The 17271-nt window shown below is 38.7% G+C and overlaps 1 protein-coding gene across 1 annotated transcript in view; it reads right to left on the reverse strand.

Annotated features, from left to right (window-relative positions):
- The window catches only part of LOC122558738 (dynein axonemal heavy chain 5-like), a 274642-nt gene that overhangs the window by 118517 nt on the left and 138854 nt on the right, over positions 1-17271 (reverse strand). The window contains exons 40-48 of the mRNA XM_043707530.1: positions 13960-14094; positions 12731-12838; positions 12350-12503; positions 10185-10331; positions 9042-9283; positions 8450-8626; positions 5057-5261; positions 3964-4106; positions 778-912 (exon numbers count right to left, since the gene is read on the reverse strand). Of these exons, the coding sequence (XP_043563465.1) occupies positions 778-912; positions 3964-4106; positions 5057-5261; positions 8450-8626; positions 9042-9283; positions 10185-10331; positions 12350-12503; positions 12731-12838; positions 13960-14094 (1446 nt within the window). The remainder of the gene's footprint in view (positions 1-777; positions 913-3963; positions 4107-5056; positions 5262-8449; positions 8627-9041; positions 9284-10184; positions 10332-12349; positions 12504-12730; positions 12839-13959; positions 14095-17271) is intronic.

Below are 17271 nucleotides of genomic sequence, written 5' to 3' on the forward strand. Positions count from 1 at the left end.
TCTTTCACGCAGAGGGTGGTACGTGTATGGAATGAGCTGCCAGAGAATGTGGTGGAGGCTGGTACAATTGCAACATTTAAGAGGCATTTGGATGGATATATGAATAGGAAGGGTTTGGAGGGATATGGGCCGTGTGCTGGCAAGTGGGACTGGATTGGGTTGGGATATCTGGTCGGCATGGACGGGTTTGACCGAAGGTCTGTTTCCATGCTGTACATCTCTATGACTCTGTGACTAATTATCGGGACAACTATCAGAAACGTAATTTAGAAGAATGTGATTGAGAAAGTACGTGTATGGATAAAAGCTTTGGTTGGGAGGAGTTACTGGCAACATAGCAACTCAAAAAAGGCATGTAGAGTGAATCAGCATTTGGGAGTATTCCTTCAATGGATGGAAGGAAAGGATTGCTAACCAACTGGGTGTCACAAGTGGGAAGTGGATGTGTGGAAGCGTTACTGGAGGATAAAGTTTAAATTGCATGATAAGGTGATAGTTTGAGTGCCTTGGATTTGTGATTTGGAAACAAGTCAGTTGGAAACAAGTCAGAGTTGGAAAGGGTTAGTATTGTGCCCCACTCAAAGACAGGGATTTCAAAGTCTGTCAGAGTGAAGAGCTGTCAGTAAAGCGCTGAGGTACTTTATAAGTGGAGGAGAGTGCTTTAGTGGCAAACGACTGCAGATGGTGATGGGGGGATATTGTGAAAGATAACAAATTGCATCATTAATGGGCGCAAGGTGGAGGTTCCATTCAGGCAGTTATTCATTCACTCTTTACCTGTAACATTAAAGGTGTAGTGGCTGAGGAGAAGTTGAGGCTTTTTGGCAGATGAATCTCAGTGTTATACTTAGAAAGGTAATTTTTTATGATGACTGTCTTCGCAGTTCCTTGTTCACCAGTCAAAAGCACACCCTATGAAAAGAAATCAAGTTAAATTATTTTGGATATGAACTTCCTACTGCTCAGGGAGGCACTGCCAGTGTAAAATGGCAAAGACAACAATAAAAGAAGGGTACGAATGTTGCGTAATTGAGATTTAATTGAAGATTAAAGGCTTCCTAGATCAGGCTCATGTGCTGCAGCCTCTGTCTACTATTCTAGGTGCATCCCCTCCAAACCTTCAAGTTCCATGGTACTTTGCAGTCCCCATCATCAGCTTTGAAACACTCTATGTTCCCACGCAAATCTTTCATCTTAAATATAATACATCAATTTTCTGCAAGCCTCAGGCCAACCACATAGTTATTCAATAGCATTATCTATTGTCCCCCACCAAAACCAGGGTGATGTTGACTTTCAAAGATTCCCCCACTCACCCTCCAATCCCACAGTACTCTGTGACTTCCCATGCTGTATTAGTTCCTACATTTGTATCTAGAGTTCTCTCTCACTCTTTCGCTCAAGATTGGTACTGTTTCTGTCATCAAAGGGATGTTTCTCTCTATATCCTAGGACACAGCATCTTGGCACCAGTCTCTACATTTGAGCTCCCCACTTTCCTCAATGCAGCAATGTCCCCTCCTTCACATCACTGCCCTAAATCCCAGGACTGACTGTGATCCATCACACCAGACTGACTAGAAGATAAAATGTGCATAAAACACAGGAAGCTAGCACACAGGGGCAGTAGGTAATCAGGAAGGCAAATGGAATACTGGCTCTTATTTCAAGGGGATTGGAGTATACACAAAGGGAAGTCTTACTGTACAAGGTGCTGGTGAGACCACAGCTGGAATACTGTGAGTAGTTTTGGTTCCTCTATATGAGGAAGGATATCATTTCAGAGAAGGTTCACGAGAATGTTCGCTGCTATGGAGGAATGGTCTTACAAGCAAAGGTTAACAAGGTCGGGACTCTACTCAAAGCAATTTTAAGATTGAGAATTAATCTTATTGAAACATACAGTATTCTGAAGGGGCTTGACAGGGTAACTACAGAGAGAAATGTTCCCCTCATGGGACCAGAGGGTATCGTCTCAGAATAAAGGAGTGCTAATTTAAGGCTGAGATGAGGAGGAATTTCTTCTCTCAGAAAGTTGAGAGTCTTTTGATCTCCTTGCCACAAAAGCTGTGGGGGCAGAGTCCTTGTGTACATTTAAGGCTGAGATAAATTCTTGAGTAATAGGGATAAAGTAGAGGTGTGGAATGTTGGAATAACCATGACCCTATTGAATGATAAAGCAGCGCGAGGGATCAATTAGCCTGCCCCTGTTCCTATTTCTTAGGATTTTATGGACTTGGGAGGGCAAACCAAACTAAGGACAGTCCAGCCTCCTAACTAGTTTCTCACCAGTATCTGGGAGAATAGTAAGCTGCATAGAAATTAGGTGAGATTAGCTAATCATGAGACATGAAAGTATGAAAACATGACCTTCAATAAATTTTGCAATTGGGCAGAATGGTGATTGGTGACTTGAATACAAAAGTACATTGCGGTATCACAATAGTTAGAAGCGAATTTGTCAGGGTGAAGGATCAGAAATAGACAAAGCAACTTAAATGCTGAATTACAGCCTTGAATCAGAAACATACCCAACCCCAAATGTTACTGTTTCACATGAAGACTTAGTACACAACTTTTTCTTGTGTCCAGTATGACCACAGATTTTGTAACCAGCCCAATTTCTCTATGAGCATCTTTACTCTCTGCCATGTTGAGTTAGTTTAACCCATGTCTAACAATTAACACGTAATGCACTAAAGCATACAGGTTGTAGTGATCAAAATGAGGTCAGCCAGGTGGACATCACAGAATATAACTTCCCTCACTGGGGCTGTTAATCTGGTCTAATCAGGGAGCCCTGGATGACAGATGAAAACAGGAGTGTCAGAGGTTCTGTTCATGCTGATAGCTGGCTCTGAGGGAGTGGGACCAGTGTCAAAGACTCTGTACATGTAAATAAAGGGTGACTCGGTGATGGGATATCAGCCTCTGTGGAGTCATTTCAGGATCCTGAGCATATTCATCATTTGAGAGTTGCTCTTATAGTTCAGGCCCTTGGCCCATAAGACACAATGCTCTAGATTCAAGTCTTAGTCTAAGACTTGTTGGTAATTGAAGAACACAGCCATCAAAACATATGCTAGTGCCAAGCCTCAACCAGATAATTGGGTAGGATTAATATTAGGGAGGGCACCAGGCTATAAAACCACCTGCCAAGTTCAAAACTAATGAACTGATATTGACAGAGCATTGTGGCAACCCCATGAAATATGGGAAAACCTGTGAGTGTGTGTACCCATCAATTCAAGCAATACAAAATATCAAATATAAAATAAAAACAGATGATGCTGGAAATACTCAGCAAGTTACGGTGGCTCAGTGGTTAGCACTGCTGCCTCACAGCACCAGGGACTTGGGTTTGATTCTAGCCTCGGATGACTGTCTGTGTGGAGTTTGCACATTCTCCCCGTGTCTGTGTGGGTTTGCTCCGGTTTCCTTCTACAATCCAGAGATATGCAGGTCAGGTGCATTGGCCATGCTAAATTGCCCATAGTGTTAGGTGCATTAGTCAAGGGTAAGTATAAGTTAGGGGAATGGGGCTTGGTGAGTTACTCTTCGGAGGGTCAGTGTGGACTTGTTGAGTCAAAGGGCCTGTTTGTATACTGTGGGGAATCTAATCTAATCGAAAACAAAAGCCAGGCAACATCTGCGGAGCAAACATTTTCTGTTATTTCAGATTCCCAACATCAGGAGTATTTTGCTTTTGCGTTGTGATGGAAAGCAGCACCGTTAGATCATGTAAAGTACCATTCAGGTTCATTTACTGTTAAAAACTTATATAAATTAAGAGTAACACGGTTAGGAATTTCTTCCCGCACGAATGAAATGATGAGCCTATCACATCCGCATTGATTTTTAATCTGACTTAACATTCTCTGCCTGTTGTGTTTGATTTCCAGTTTTCTGTTCAATTACTACAAACTAATACAGCGATCCGCATATCCAGAAAGTTGAAAATACCTTGCCCTGTTTGGCAATATTATGAATAAGAAAATTTGTCCTAACATTGTCCACATTTGGCACGAGGATCGATCCATATTCTGGAATGGTGTCTACAGGATAAATGTACTCCTCCACCTGTGTGCTCCAGTGTAACCAGTTCCCTGTTATAAAAGATTTTTTTTTTAAATTAATAATTCCTTTATGTAAGAAAGGGCAAAACATTTGATCAACAACGAAACACTCAACTGTGATAGTTTGAGTGAAAAATAGTTAACTTTAATTGTATGGTATCAACTTTCCCAAACAACTTGCAGGAAAAAAATAATTACTGTATTCATGGTGATGTCTTACGATCACATTATAAACAAGCAGTAGCAATGTAACCTCATAATCATACATACACCATTAAACATTCAACTTGACTCTATATGGGAAACATGTTTGATTCTGTTTCAGAAATAATGAGAAGGCAATAAAGACCAGCAGACACCAAGACGTACTCAATATAAAAAATGAACCTCTCTGCTGGTTGACCTGTTTGTACAAATTGCCAGTTTCCCTTTGTCCTTGCAAAAGCTTCAAATGGTGAAAGTATATAAAAACTGTGTGTACACTTGATGAACGGCTTAAAAACAGGCTTGATTCTAACTGTTTGGATTCTCCACCTGTCCTTACTCTTCCAGTATCAAGGGTGTTGTGTTTGGAGGTTGCTCTAAGATTTTGCAAGGAAGTAAGTAGCTATATTCTCTTGAAAGGCTTCCCTGGAGTCATACAACTTAAGTTTGGCCTTCTAAATGTCAAAAGTTGACAACACTGAGGTGATTAATCTCAAGATGATTGATCACCATCTCTAATTGGAGCACATTTAGTGGGATTCAAGAACTTTATCTTTTCTTCATCCCATTTGAATTTCTGGAGGCCCCACGTTGGAAGACCAAGCCAGCTTGAGTCAGGGAAGGACCAGGGACAGTAACTGACCCAGTTATAATATAGGACTGCTGATGCAACCTTGCTGCTTTCATCAGGCTCCATGTGTTACACAATTGCTTCCATCAAACCATAACTGCATAATTATCAAGCTTCAAGCTCAGCAAACATGTTTGAGACTCACCATCAGGGCCCACAAGGTAGTCAAACATTGTTTCTTCAGCATTTAAAGAAATTTCAGGCATATCCAATTTGATACAAGAAAGATTTCTCAGCCAACACTCCATCTTTTTTCTGTCATCCAGCTCAAGACTACCACCAATACTCCACATTATACCGAAGATAAACAATCGTTCCACATTCTGGTGGTCTAACTCGCCAATTTGTTCCTACAGTAGAACAGCAATGACAATGCTGAATTAAGTTTGATTTAAAACAGAAGTCTGACATCTCTAGATCACCAATAGTATGGATCCCAAAGAAAAAACTCTGGGTTACTGCTCCAGACACCTCTGGCAGCTTGGGTCACCAACTTTAGTTGAATTCATTGCAAATCTTCAAACTTTACCTGCCCACTCCTTCAAGCAGTTTTCTTCACAGTTCTCTTTTCGTTTATTAATAATGAATCAAAGACTTGAATGAAAAGTAATAAAATACACATGTCTAAGACTTTCACCCAGGTATTTGCAGAAGGGTCATGGAAATTAATCTTTTATTCCTGGGGAGTCCAGGACAATCCTAACAGGTTGACAACACAAACTCATACAGTCAGCAGTACCCCCTACAGAATGTAGATCTGTTTTAGGGACATAGAAGTCTAAATCTCAATCATTAAAATTGAAAATAGTCATGGCATGAGGAAGAAACAATAAACAAATGCTTATTTGTTGGGCATATATAAGCATAAGGAAACAAGAAGATTGCTTAGATATCTTAACAGCTATAACAATAAGATTATATTCCTTAGGAATTCTTCTTATTCATTAATATTTCTTGGTACTTTATTGCTATTTGATACTTCTGAATGATGAACACTATATTTGCATGTATGTATTCATCTTTTAAAGCATTTCGAGGAAGATGAGAGTAGTTTTTAAGATTTAGATGACTAACTGAATAACATGGACACCCTGTTAGATCTGAAAAATGTGTTGCTGGAAAAGCGCAACAAGTCAGGCAGCATCCAAAAAGCAGGAGAATCGACATTTCGGGCATAAGCACTTCTTCAGGAATGAGGAAGGTGTGCCAAGCAGGTTAAGATAAAAGATAGGGAGGAGGGACTTGGGGGAGGGGCGTTGGGAATGCGATAGGTGGAAGGAGGTTAAGGTGAGGGAGGGGGAGTTAAAGTGTTCAGCCACGGGGCGGTTGGGTTGGTTGGTGTGGGTGTCCCAGGAGGTGTCCTCTGAAACGTTCCACAAGTAGGCGGCCTGTCTCCCCAATGTAGAGGAGGCCACATCGGGTGCAGCGGATGCAGTAAATGATGTGTGTGGAGGTGCAGGTGAATTTGTGATGGATATTGAAGGATCCCTTGGGGCCTTGGAAGGAAGTGAGGGGGGAGGTGTGGGCGCAAGTTTTGCATTTCTTGCGGTTGCAGGGGAAGGTGCCCGGAGTGGAGGTTGGGTTATGGACCTGATGAGGGAGTTGTGGAGGGAGTGGTCTTTTCGGAATGCTGATAGAGGACGGGAGGGAAATATATCCTTGGTGGTGGGGTCTGTTTGGAGGTGGCGGAAATGACGAAGGATGCTAGATTCTTGGCTGAGCCAAAGATTTACCACAATGCAGGAGGCCATTCAGCCCATTGTGTCTACACCAGTTCGCTGAACGAACTTAGTTCTATTCTTCTGCTTTTCCTCTATATACTTGCACATTGTTTATATTTAAATGATCATCTAATGCCCTCTCGAATGCCTCAATTGAAACTATATTCACCACATTTTCAGGCACTGCATTCCAGCTACTAACTGTTCACTGTGAGAAAAATTCTTATCTTACCATGTGTGCTCCTTTTGCAAAATACTTTGAATCTCTACCCTCTTATTCTTAGAGTCATAGAGTTGTACAGCACAGAAATAGACACTTCAGTCCAACCTGTTCAGATATCCAAAGTTAATCTAATCCTATTTACTACCAAATTCCTCTAAACCTTTCCTATCCATTTACCCATCCAGATGCTTTTTAAATGTTGCAACTGTACAGCCTTCACCACTTCCTCTGGCAGCTCATTCCATACAAGCACCACCGTCCATGTAAAAATGTTGCCCTTAGGTCTCTTCTAAATCTTTCCCCTGTCACCTTAAATCTATGCCTCCTAGGTTTGGACTCCTCTATCCTGGGAAAATGACCTTGACTATTCCCCCTATCCACGCCCCTCATGATTTTATAAACTTCTATGAGGTTCTTGACCCTCTTACAAACCGGAACAATTCCTCCCTATTTACTCTATCCAGAGCCTTCATGATTTTGAAAACCTTTATCAGATCTCCTCTTAGAGCTTCTCATTTCCAAAGGAAATAGTTACAACTTCTCCAATTAATCAACATAACTGAAGTTTCTCACCTTTGGAATCAGCTTTGCAAACTAGTCTGCACTCTTTCCACTGCATTTACGTCCTTCCTAAAGTGGCCACTGGAACAATACACATTATTGCAGCTAAAGTCTAACTAGTGTCTTATATATATATATTCACTTTTCTCTAGTGAAAACAGCCCCAAGTGCCTCAGTCTTTCCTCATACGGTCCTTCCTAAAGTGGCCACTGGAACAATACACATTATTGCAGCTAAAGTCTAACTAGTGTCTTATATATATATATTCAGCATAACCTCCCTGCTCTTGCACTCTGTCCCTATCAATGATGCTTAGGATACTATACACTGGAAGTCAGTTTCAGAATTATTTTCACATAATAGGATGCCTTGAGAGATAATAAAATACCTTTCCAGAAGGGTTAGCTCTTTCACAACCTTTGAAGTCTGTTAGAGATGAAAGCAAAATTTAAACCAGGGAAAATACAAATTAGGGCAGACGTATTGATATCATCCAAAAGTAAAAACAATGCCGAGTCTTGGTAGTTTAACGAGTTACAGAAATACGTTCCACCTTTTTTTAATGCACTCTAACATTAAAAAACGTACAATGCTGGTTTAAAGCAGTCTTTATCTGATTATCCTGTCACTTTCCCTTATGTACAACTTTGCGGCACATGGTTGTGCGAGCATCCAAATCTCCTAGAACGTATTGCATGTTTTAAAATGGGGTTAAGTCTAATTAACACATCAATATCCAATCCTCTATTCCTGAACTACATCCTTTATTGTCCGGAAACATGGCAACAATGTCTCAACACAGAATACAATAATCAGCAATGATAATGATTTGAATTTGCAGACGTAAGCATGGAGTGCAATAACAAGGAATTAAGGAGGGATTGCCATGGCATCAGGCTACATGGGTCCTGCTAAAATAGATCCCATGATGTCCTTCTACTGCATGAGTGGTTATCCACATAATCTGTTTTTCAATCAATCAGATGATTTAAAAAAAATCCTAGCAAATAATCTTTGAGATTAAATGGTGTACCTTGGAAGGTAGAAGTCCTTGTAGAATGTTAATACTTTGCATAATTACAAAGGCTTCAAGCACTTTCACCTTTTGATTTAATGACTGTATGCTAAAATGGTAAAGGTCTGAGAACACAGCTGCATACAGCTTCTTGAGAATTTCAGCCTCGTGATGCGAACGTAACTTTAACCAACTCTGTTAAAAGAAAATGATTAACTTCTAAGTACAATTTGCTGTCTGTAATACTCAACAAAGAATTGTAGATCAGATATAGACTATCAGTTTTCCTACAGATGTCAAAATATTAAATGTTGCGAACACTGTTTACTTAGAGTCACACATTCACAAGTCCCAGAGATACACTAAACACTTTATTGAATCACACAGAACTATAGAGCTCAACAGCTTTAAACATGTCTAAATGCAGTCACCCTATTATTAGAGTACTTGAATTCCCACTTTGCATGATTTCTACTAAGTCAAATATTTGTATTTGGTGTTGAATTTGCACCTTTTTATCATAATGAGCAAAATACACCTAAAATAAGGGCGAAGATTAATCAGTTTTCAATTATTGTATTTGCAGAACTCAGAGAAGTTAGTCATTTACCTCTAAGATAGGCCTCCAGTCAAGCACTGAGGCACTCATGTACACCATCCCATTCCTAGAGACAGTGGCAGGAGATGCATTGTCGATGTTGTGAGGCTCAAAAACTATTTTACAGTTTGGTGCCATTGGGATACGATCTCCATTTGCCAGAGTGAGAGTCTTGTTGTCATCGAGGACAGAATTAAGATTTTCTATCCAAATGGTATCAACAGGACCATCTAGTACCAGCCAAATGTGTTCACCTACATCACGTTCACCACGGATTTAAATTTGAAAAACACAGAATAATTAGCACAATGTAACAGCAGAAAAGATAACTGCTGGAATTATGTCTGTCTGAAATTGTTTGAACATGCTATTTAATCCCAAATACTTGTATGTAATTCATATCGATGTGAATAGTTTAAATGTTAAAATATACACATTTAAAAGAATGCATAGTCAAACCCCCAAAGCAGGCACCATCTGTAATACCAAGCTTCATAACTTTATTTCATTGGTCTCTAAATTGGTAATATGCATTCTCCCATTTCTCTCATTGACTGTATTCCTTAAAATACTGTGACCTTCTAAGTCAACAGAGTTCCTGATGTGGATATCTGGCATAGCAGTGGAAAAGATTGGGTAGAGTGCCAGTAACATTGGATTTTAAACCCAAATCTATTTCATCACAAGTTGTCTATGTAGGAAGAGCGACATGCACTGCACAAGACAGTATTCGCTGTCCAAATAACTGACAAAAGCAAAACAAACAGGGGTCCAGTGGACATGAAATTCACCCTCTCACACATTCTTCTGTTTTGGATTTCTAAAAATGGATCCATTTGAATAAAAATTTATAATCAAGAAGACAACCTATTACAACAGTTTAAATGACCACCACCAAAAATAGCTTTCAAACTTTGTAATAGATTTGAGAGGTCCAATGTCTTTATGATGTGAAATGAAAAATAACTCAATCTCTACAGATAGAGTATACACCAAAAATCAAGTCAATCTCTCCATTAATTACTGTCTATATATTGGATGACAACATATAGATCTCTGTAATGTTTTCTAATACTAGCAAAATTATTTAAAATGAGAATATTAATTTATAAATCACTCAAATATCTCACATATTTTCCAGACTCATTCTTATACCTTTCTTGGCCCTGAGAGTCTTCCTCCACAGCGTAGAAAATATTCCATCAGTCCAGTCGTTGGTTGCAACATCGAGACGGCCAAACATTTGAGGGGCTGTAATTGCTTTGGGATTCATTCGCATCTCTCTATGAGGCTTACCACACTCTGGCCAGCAAAAGGCAACAAGTTAAAATATTCAAGAAACAGCTACTGCCTTTTAGCAATGCCAATGACTACAGCAGCAATAAAATTTAAAAATGCATGTCAGGCAACTAATTGTTGCAGTTGGAGTAGTCTTTGTATCTCTGAGCCCAAAGTGAAGTATCTGCCCAAAACAACGTAATTAAAATCCATTTTTAATTTTGCCCACTACAGCAATTCTGACTAAAATCAATTTTGATAAGCTCAAGGCAATTTTTCTTGGCAGTAAATAAAATTAAACTAAACTGTCATAATTTGACACCAAATAATATTCTCTTTGGAGAATTGTATATTTTGGAAGTTAAGATTGCAGAAATTGAAAATTCTCTTTGGTGTAGCAGGGGTCTCTCTTCTGAAGCATTGTAAAGGCTTGTCTTCAGGCTTCATGTAAAGAGCGATACTCTACACCTACATCTATTGATGTTAATGGACTGCAGATAACATTCATTATCTGTGCATGGTAGTGGGTTCAGGAAGGTGAAGCCATTGTTTGGTACACCAATTGATGTGCAAGAACTTTCCCAGTGCCTGTGTGGCCATGGAACTTAGAGGGATTATTGGGTGCACAGCAAGATTTAAAAATATATGTATGCAAATCACTGAAGGTAAAAGGACAAATTGAGGGGGTTGTTATAAATCATATGAGATCCTCGTCTTTATCAGGAGTGGGTCAGAATACAGAAGCAAGAAAGTTATACTAAACCTTTAAAAAAACACTGAATAGGCCCCAGCTGGATAACTGTGTTCAGTTCTGGGCACTACACTTTAGGAAAATACCAAAGCTCAAGAGATAATGCAAAAGAGATTTAGAATGGTATCAGTTATGCAGAGAAACCTGGGGTGTTCTCCTAACAGCAAAGAAGGATAAGTGGAGATTTGATAGGCAGGTTTTTAATCATAAATAGTGTTGACAGAATAAAGGAGGAGAAGTTTCCAGAGGCAGAACAAAAAGACACAGATGTAAGGTAATTGCCAAAAGCAGCTGAAAATGTGTTGCTGGAAAAGCGCAGCAGGTCAGGCAGCATCCAAGGACCAGGAGAATCGACGTTTCGGGCATGAGCCCTTCTTCAGGAATTGCCAAAAGCACCAGAACTTCGTGAGGAAAATTTATACTGAGTTGCTGTGGTCTTTGAACTCATTGTCGAAAAGGGGAATAGAAACAGACACAATCTTAACTTCCAAAATGTAAATATTATTTTGTATCCACACAGCTGCTGTTACGTTACTACAATGAGACTTAAAGTTTGCAAACAGATTTACCATGTAAACATTCGGCCAACCCAAATTTGAGTCAGTTCATTTCCTTTTATATGTTTCCTTAATTTGCTTCCCTACTATGTGGTAGGGTTTTTCCTACACATGTCCACTACACAAGTGTACTTTGGAAAACGTCTTACTGAGTATCCAGTGTATGCTCCAGTTGGATCAGATAGCTTCTCAAAATTTTGTCTCCATTTTAAAGAGAATTTTACCATAGGGGTTCAAATCCAGGAACTCACCTATACTAAAGATCCACTTCATCAATTAATACAGATTCCATATTCTCTTTGAGGGTGTTGTATTCTTTCACACCCTTCCAGAACACTGCTTATGTCCTTTTCTTATTAAGGATGATGCTTCTTAATAAACTGCACAAGGATTGAAATTGTACTGTGCACATTTGGTTACAAAACTATAAGCAAGTTTGTGTGAAATTCATTAGTTCACCATTTAAACAAAAGACATTAATCCACTTTCAATTAATGTGCCACAAACTCACAATAGGGAAACTAAGCGCAGGTTGCAAATCATGAGACATGCAGGTTGAACAATTGTAAGTATCTACTTACACAACAGAAGGAAACAATACGTTCTTCTCTTATTCATACACAGTATATCAACAACTTAGTATGCATTGGTTATTTTTCTAATTTAACACAACTAGACATTTCCTCAGTTAGCATCGCAAAGTTAAAAAATGTTTGTATCAGGACAATCTTTACCTGTCATAGCCTTCATGAGGGTATGAATACAAGTTGTCTTTCCAGCACCACTTGGGCCCAGTGTCATCATACCATGTCGTACACATTGTGTTTCAAACAACTGAATAACCTTCAGTCTCCACGGTGTATGTTTTACTAGGCTGGCATCCTCAATCTGAAAGCAAACTCATATATAGTTGGTGAATAATTACTGCCTCTAAAATTGACATTTAGTAACATTTAATTTTCATTACTTAAGTACATTGAACTTTTCAAAATGTGTTCAGTCAATCCCATTTTCCATTTTGGAATAGTGATTTGAAACTGCCATGCATTCCACTTTAGAAGGTGTTCTCTGTTACAGATTTCATTAAAAATTATACAAATAGTTCACACCAGTACCTGTTTGTCAATAGCAGCTTCCAACTCAGGATAACCAGACTTATCCAATTGAATACCAGGAAACAAATCTGCTATCAGGCTGAGAAATAGTGGTTCATCCTCATCAATCTGGAATCAGAAGGCGAAGAGTGATAAACACTGAAATACTCGTACTAATACCTCACATGCACACCCTGGGTTGAATGTACTACAGCAATTATTTCGGTTCATGTTGTAGACCAGAAAGTGGTGGGGTTGGCCATCCAGCATCAGTGCTGAGGCGACCCCTCCCTCTAGGGTTGACCTCCCACTTCAAATCTGGCATCATAGTTTGATGCCGCATTCCTGATGAAGCGCTTGCACTTGAAACGTCAACTCTCCTGCTTCTCGGATGTTGCCTGACTGGCTGTGCTTTTCCAGCACTACACATTTTGACTCTGATCTCTGGCATCTGCAGTCCTCACTTTCTCCTAGCATAGTTGATGGTCAAGTAGAAATTCAGGATCCAAACTTGCTTTTGGGCCTCGTTAAAAAAAAGGCATTACTGGCTGTGTTTCAGGAAGGAAACAACATATTTTTGTGCATTGCTGTTACTTCATTTCATTGAAATTTTGAATTATGTCATAAAATTATCTTCCCATTTCACTTCGCTAAGTTTTCTTGTTCTGATGCAGCAGTCTACAGCTACCAATTTATACTCAGTGATTTTATCAGCCTTCCACGACAATGTTTTCACAATGGTTGTGTCAATTAGCTTATGTATTTTTGAACCAAAATGATTCAGGTTACATTTCATGAGTTGATCACATATATTGCCTGAAATCCTTTCATAAAAGTTCTATGGCGCATTCCCCCACCACGCACAAAGTGTGTTTGAAACTCACACCTCTTTACACAATTGCCACCATTTTTTACCAATTACCACTGCTTCCCTTTCTTCAGGCTTTGTTGTACCGAATGTCACCACACCCTTTATCAAAATGTTCAACTTTAACTTCTTCATTGTTTCTAATCTGTGCGGAGCCCACATTTCTCACTACCTCAAGTTTTCTATTACCATTCAGTTCTATATTTCAAACTCTCATTTCTTCAATGCCTTTGTCCAGCTTTCTTTTACAATTGTTCAGAATATTCAACTCTGTATGTGAAGCTGTGATATTTTAACAATAAACACACAAAAAAACTAGCTTATGGAATAAGATGAGGCAACTTAAATGCCAGCAAAACAAAGAGCTAGAAAATCAAATGACCAGTTTGGAAAGGTTCATGTCTCGAAGGACTCTCATGACAATTGTAGATTCAGTATCTTCAGGGCTGGCTCGCTTGACAGCACCAAGTGTTCGTAAAACAGATAAAATATTGCGAAGTCCAAAGTCATAATGAACCTGAAATACAGAGACAGTAATCATAGTAGAGGAGAGAAAGTTAATTTCCATACTTACGAATTACACTCAAGATTAAACTTTAGGATATTCTGTTAATACTCTTCGATTTGTATTGTCAAATATGGGCTATAAAACTGCATTGAATTCTCATTTATTCTTTATTTCTACTTTGATTTATAGGCACAATAATGCCATGGATGCTAATTTTGGGGAATTAATATAAGGGATGTTAATGGTGGGAACTCGGACTCTGCCCTTTGCCCAGTTATGCATATTGCACACTCAGACTACATACAGTGAGTTCTGCTATAACGCAGTAGTTCTGTTCTCGTGCAATCTCGTTATAAGAAAATCACATAATAGCAGCACCATTTGAACTAATGGAGCCCAAATCACATTATAACCAATACACACTTTAAAGCTTCACGCTTTAGAAACAGTTTCCCTAATTTGTCAATCGTGTTATGTTGAATTTGTGTTAATGAAACACATTATAGCAGAACAATTTGTACTGCATAATCAGATGTAAAATTCTATATACCAAACAAAATGCCTGAGCCCCAATCTCAGTAGAGCAACAAGAACTACATCAATGTGGCACTTTTTGTCATTTCCCAAACATGCTAGACCATGGTTTCTGAGTGTAATTGTTAACTAATTCTGAATTAGGAACAATTGAGACTTTGAATGAAACTACTTAGTCTTATTTTACATGGGATCCCAACAGCAACTGATAGTTTAGTTTATAGTTACCTCCAAGGAAATAAGTTGAATGAAGAAGACAATATTTTGAAAAATAGGATCCATGTCAGTATTCAAAGACAGCAGGGAAGTTCTACTGCTTACCTTCACTGCTAAAATATTATCAGGTCATTAATTTCATTACTGTCTTTGGGCATTGCTAAGTATGAAACTGCTGCCATATTTGTGCACTATATTTCAAAGTATTTTATATTATGAGATATATTTTAGATTATGGAAAAATGGGGGTAAGAGGCAGGGTGGAGTCAATTATAATCTTATAGACCGGGATCACAGAGGAAGAGGGCGATGGCTGAGCATTTCTCACCTGTCTTTATTAAGGAGATACTTGAAACAGTAAAGGAGCTAAAAATTGATAAAGAGGAATTGCTATAGTCTGACTGAACTTACAATTATTAAGCAACCTAGTTCAGATGAGTCGCATCCAAAAGTCATCATAGTTCCAGAAGAACATAGGGCTGCTCTCTCATCAGAAGGAGATGACTGGTGGTGACTTAATCTCAGGGTCACCAAGCCTCAGCTGAGGGGAGAGGTTGAGAAGGAAACTCCTTCATGGAACTACAACTGGTGCAGGAATTGAAGCCATATTGTCGGCATCATTCTGTATTGCAAACCAGCTACCCAGCCAACTGACCCCCATGATCCAAGGGTAGAAAAGGAGGTTAGGGTGGAAATTACAGCAGCGCTGCCTATAATCTGCCAAATCTCCTTAGAAATAGTGGTGGTTCTAGAGAACTTAAGAACTTGAAAATTGATAATCTTATTCAAAAGAATTAAACTAATAAGGACAGACCAGTCAGTTTAACATCATCAGAAATGAAAATCTGGGACAAGTTTACAGTCAAAAAGGTCAAATATGGATTGTTTAAGGATAGTCAGCAGAGATTTTTAAGGGCAAAATCATGTCTACAGTAACTGAGATTTTTGATGAGGTAACAGAGAATGTTAATGTGGGTAATGCAATTGATCTGGTAATACATAGACTTCCAAAAGACATTTGATAATATGCCAGATAGCAGGCATGACAGCAAGCTAAGAGTCCATGGAATAAAAGGAAAATTAGCAGCAAAGATATGAAATTGGTTGAATTACAGGAAACAGAATGCATTGGTGAACAATTAGTTTTCAAACTAAATGAAAACAAAAAAATGCAGTTTCCAGGGGCAGGGTTAGGATCAGTTTTTAACTGATCTACATTGACGATCTAGACTTGGGTACAGGACATCAAAATTTTCAAATGATACAAAACTTGGAACATTGCAAACTCTGAGAAGGATAGTAATAAACTTCATGAGGATGTAGACAGTTTGGTGAAATAGGAAGACAAGTGGTAGGTGACATTTGAAGCAAAGAAGTGTGTGTGAAGTGATTCAATTTGCTAGGAAGAAGGAACAGAAGCAATATAAGATAAATATCAAATAAAATTGTGGCTTTCAAAAGAATATGACCAATATGTGATGAGAAAAAAACATTTGCATAACTGTGGAGAAAAAGTGAAGGAGTGGGGCAGGAGTGAGTTGCTCTTCCAAACACAATGGGCCAAGTGGCTTCCTCCTTTACTGTAATCATTCTATGATTTTATGATTTCCCCAAATGATGTGATAAAGCACAATATAACTATAGATTCTTCCAGTCAATAATTTAATTGTGCAGCACATTGACAAGTGTGAAAAACAATAACAAACAAATATGAATACATTTCTTTAGCATAGTCTAGTGACTGGCTCAGTTTAATTCTGTCATGATATAGAGAACCCCCTTAAAGACTAGACAAGATTTTACATGCATGGCACATAGTGAGCCTGAACTAGGTACAGCTCAGTTCCCGAGTATATTTTCTGGTTCATTTGCAATAAACCAGTTGCCAATCCATGGCTTGCTATTTTTAACTAAATGTCCTTTGCCTGCTGCCTGTAACAGGCAAAGGACATTTAGTTGTTGCTGCCCTACTGAATTTTCAATTTGAATTTTATGAGTCTGATGCATCAATAAGCTTGCAGAGTGCTGGTTCTATATTTGTATCTTTTATATATTTATGTCTCCAGGAAGCATCACTGAGAGCAATAGTCACCAAAAACCCTTGAGAAACTTACAAAACAAAGGTGAATGTTGAGGAGAAAGCTTCAAGATCAACTTCTAAATCCACAACGAAATGAAAATTTGTAACCATATATTACATCAGTAAGTCAGCTCAACAAAAATGTTAAACATCTTGCAAACATTAACACCACAAGACAAAAGAAATTCCAATTCAACGGGTCAGAAAACAGCCCTGGAATATGTTGCCAGAAACATAGTGCAGCACAACATACATGCAAAAGAGCAGTGTGCTAACAACACTTTATTACTTCATTCGAATGTGCAAGGTTCTTGGTTAATAGTTACTCCTGCGCATGAACTAAACCATTATCATCT

The sequence above is a fragment of the Chiloscyllium plagiosum genome, chromosome 17 (assembly GCF_004010195.1).
Source record: "Chiloscyllium plagiosum isolate BGI_BamShark_2017 chromosome 17, ASM401019v2, whole genome shotgun sequence".
Lineage (NCBI taxonomy): Eukaryota > Metazoa > Chordata > Chondrichthyes > Orectolobiformes > Hemiscylliidae > Chiloscyllium > Chiloscyllium plagiosum.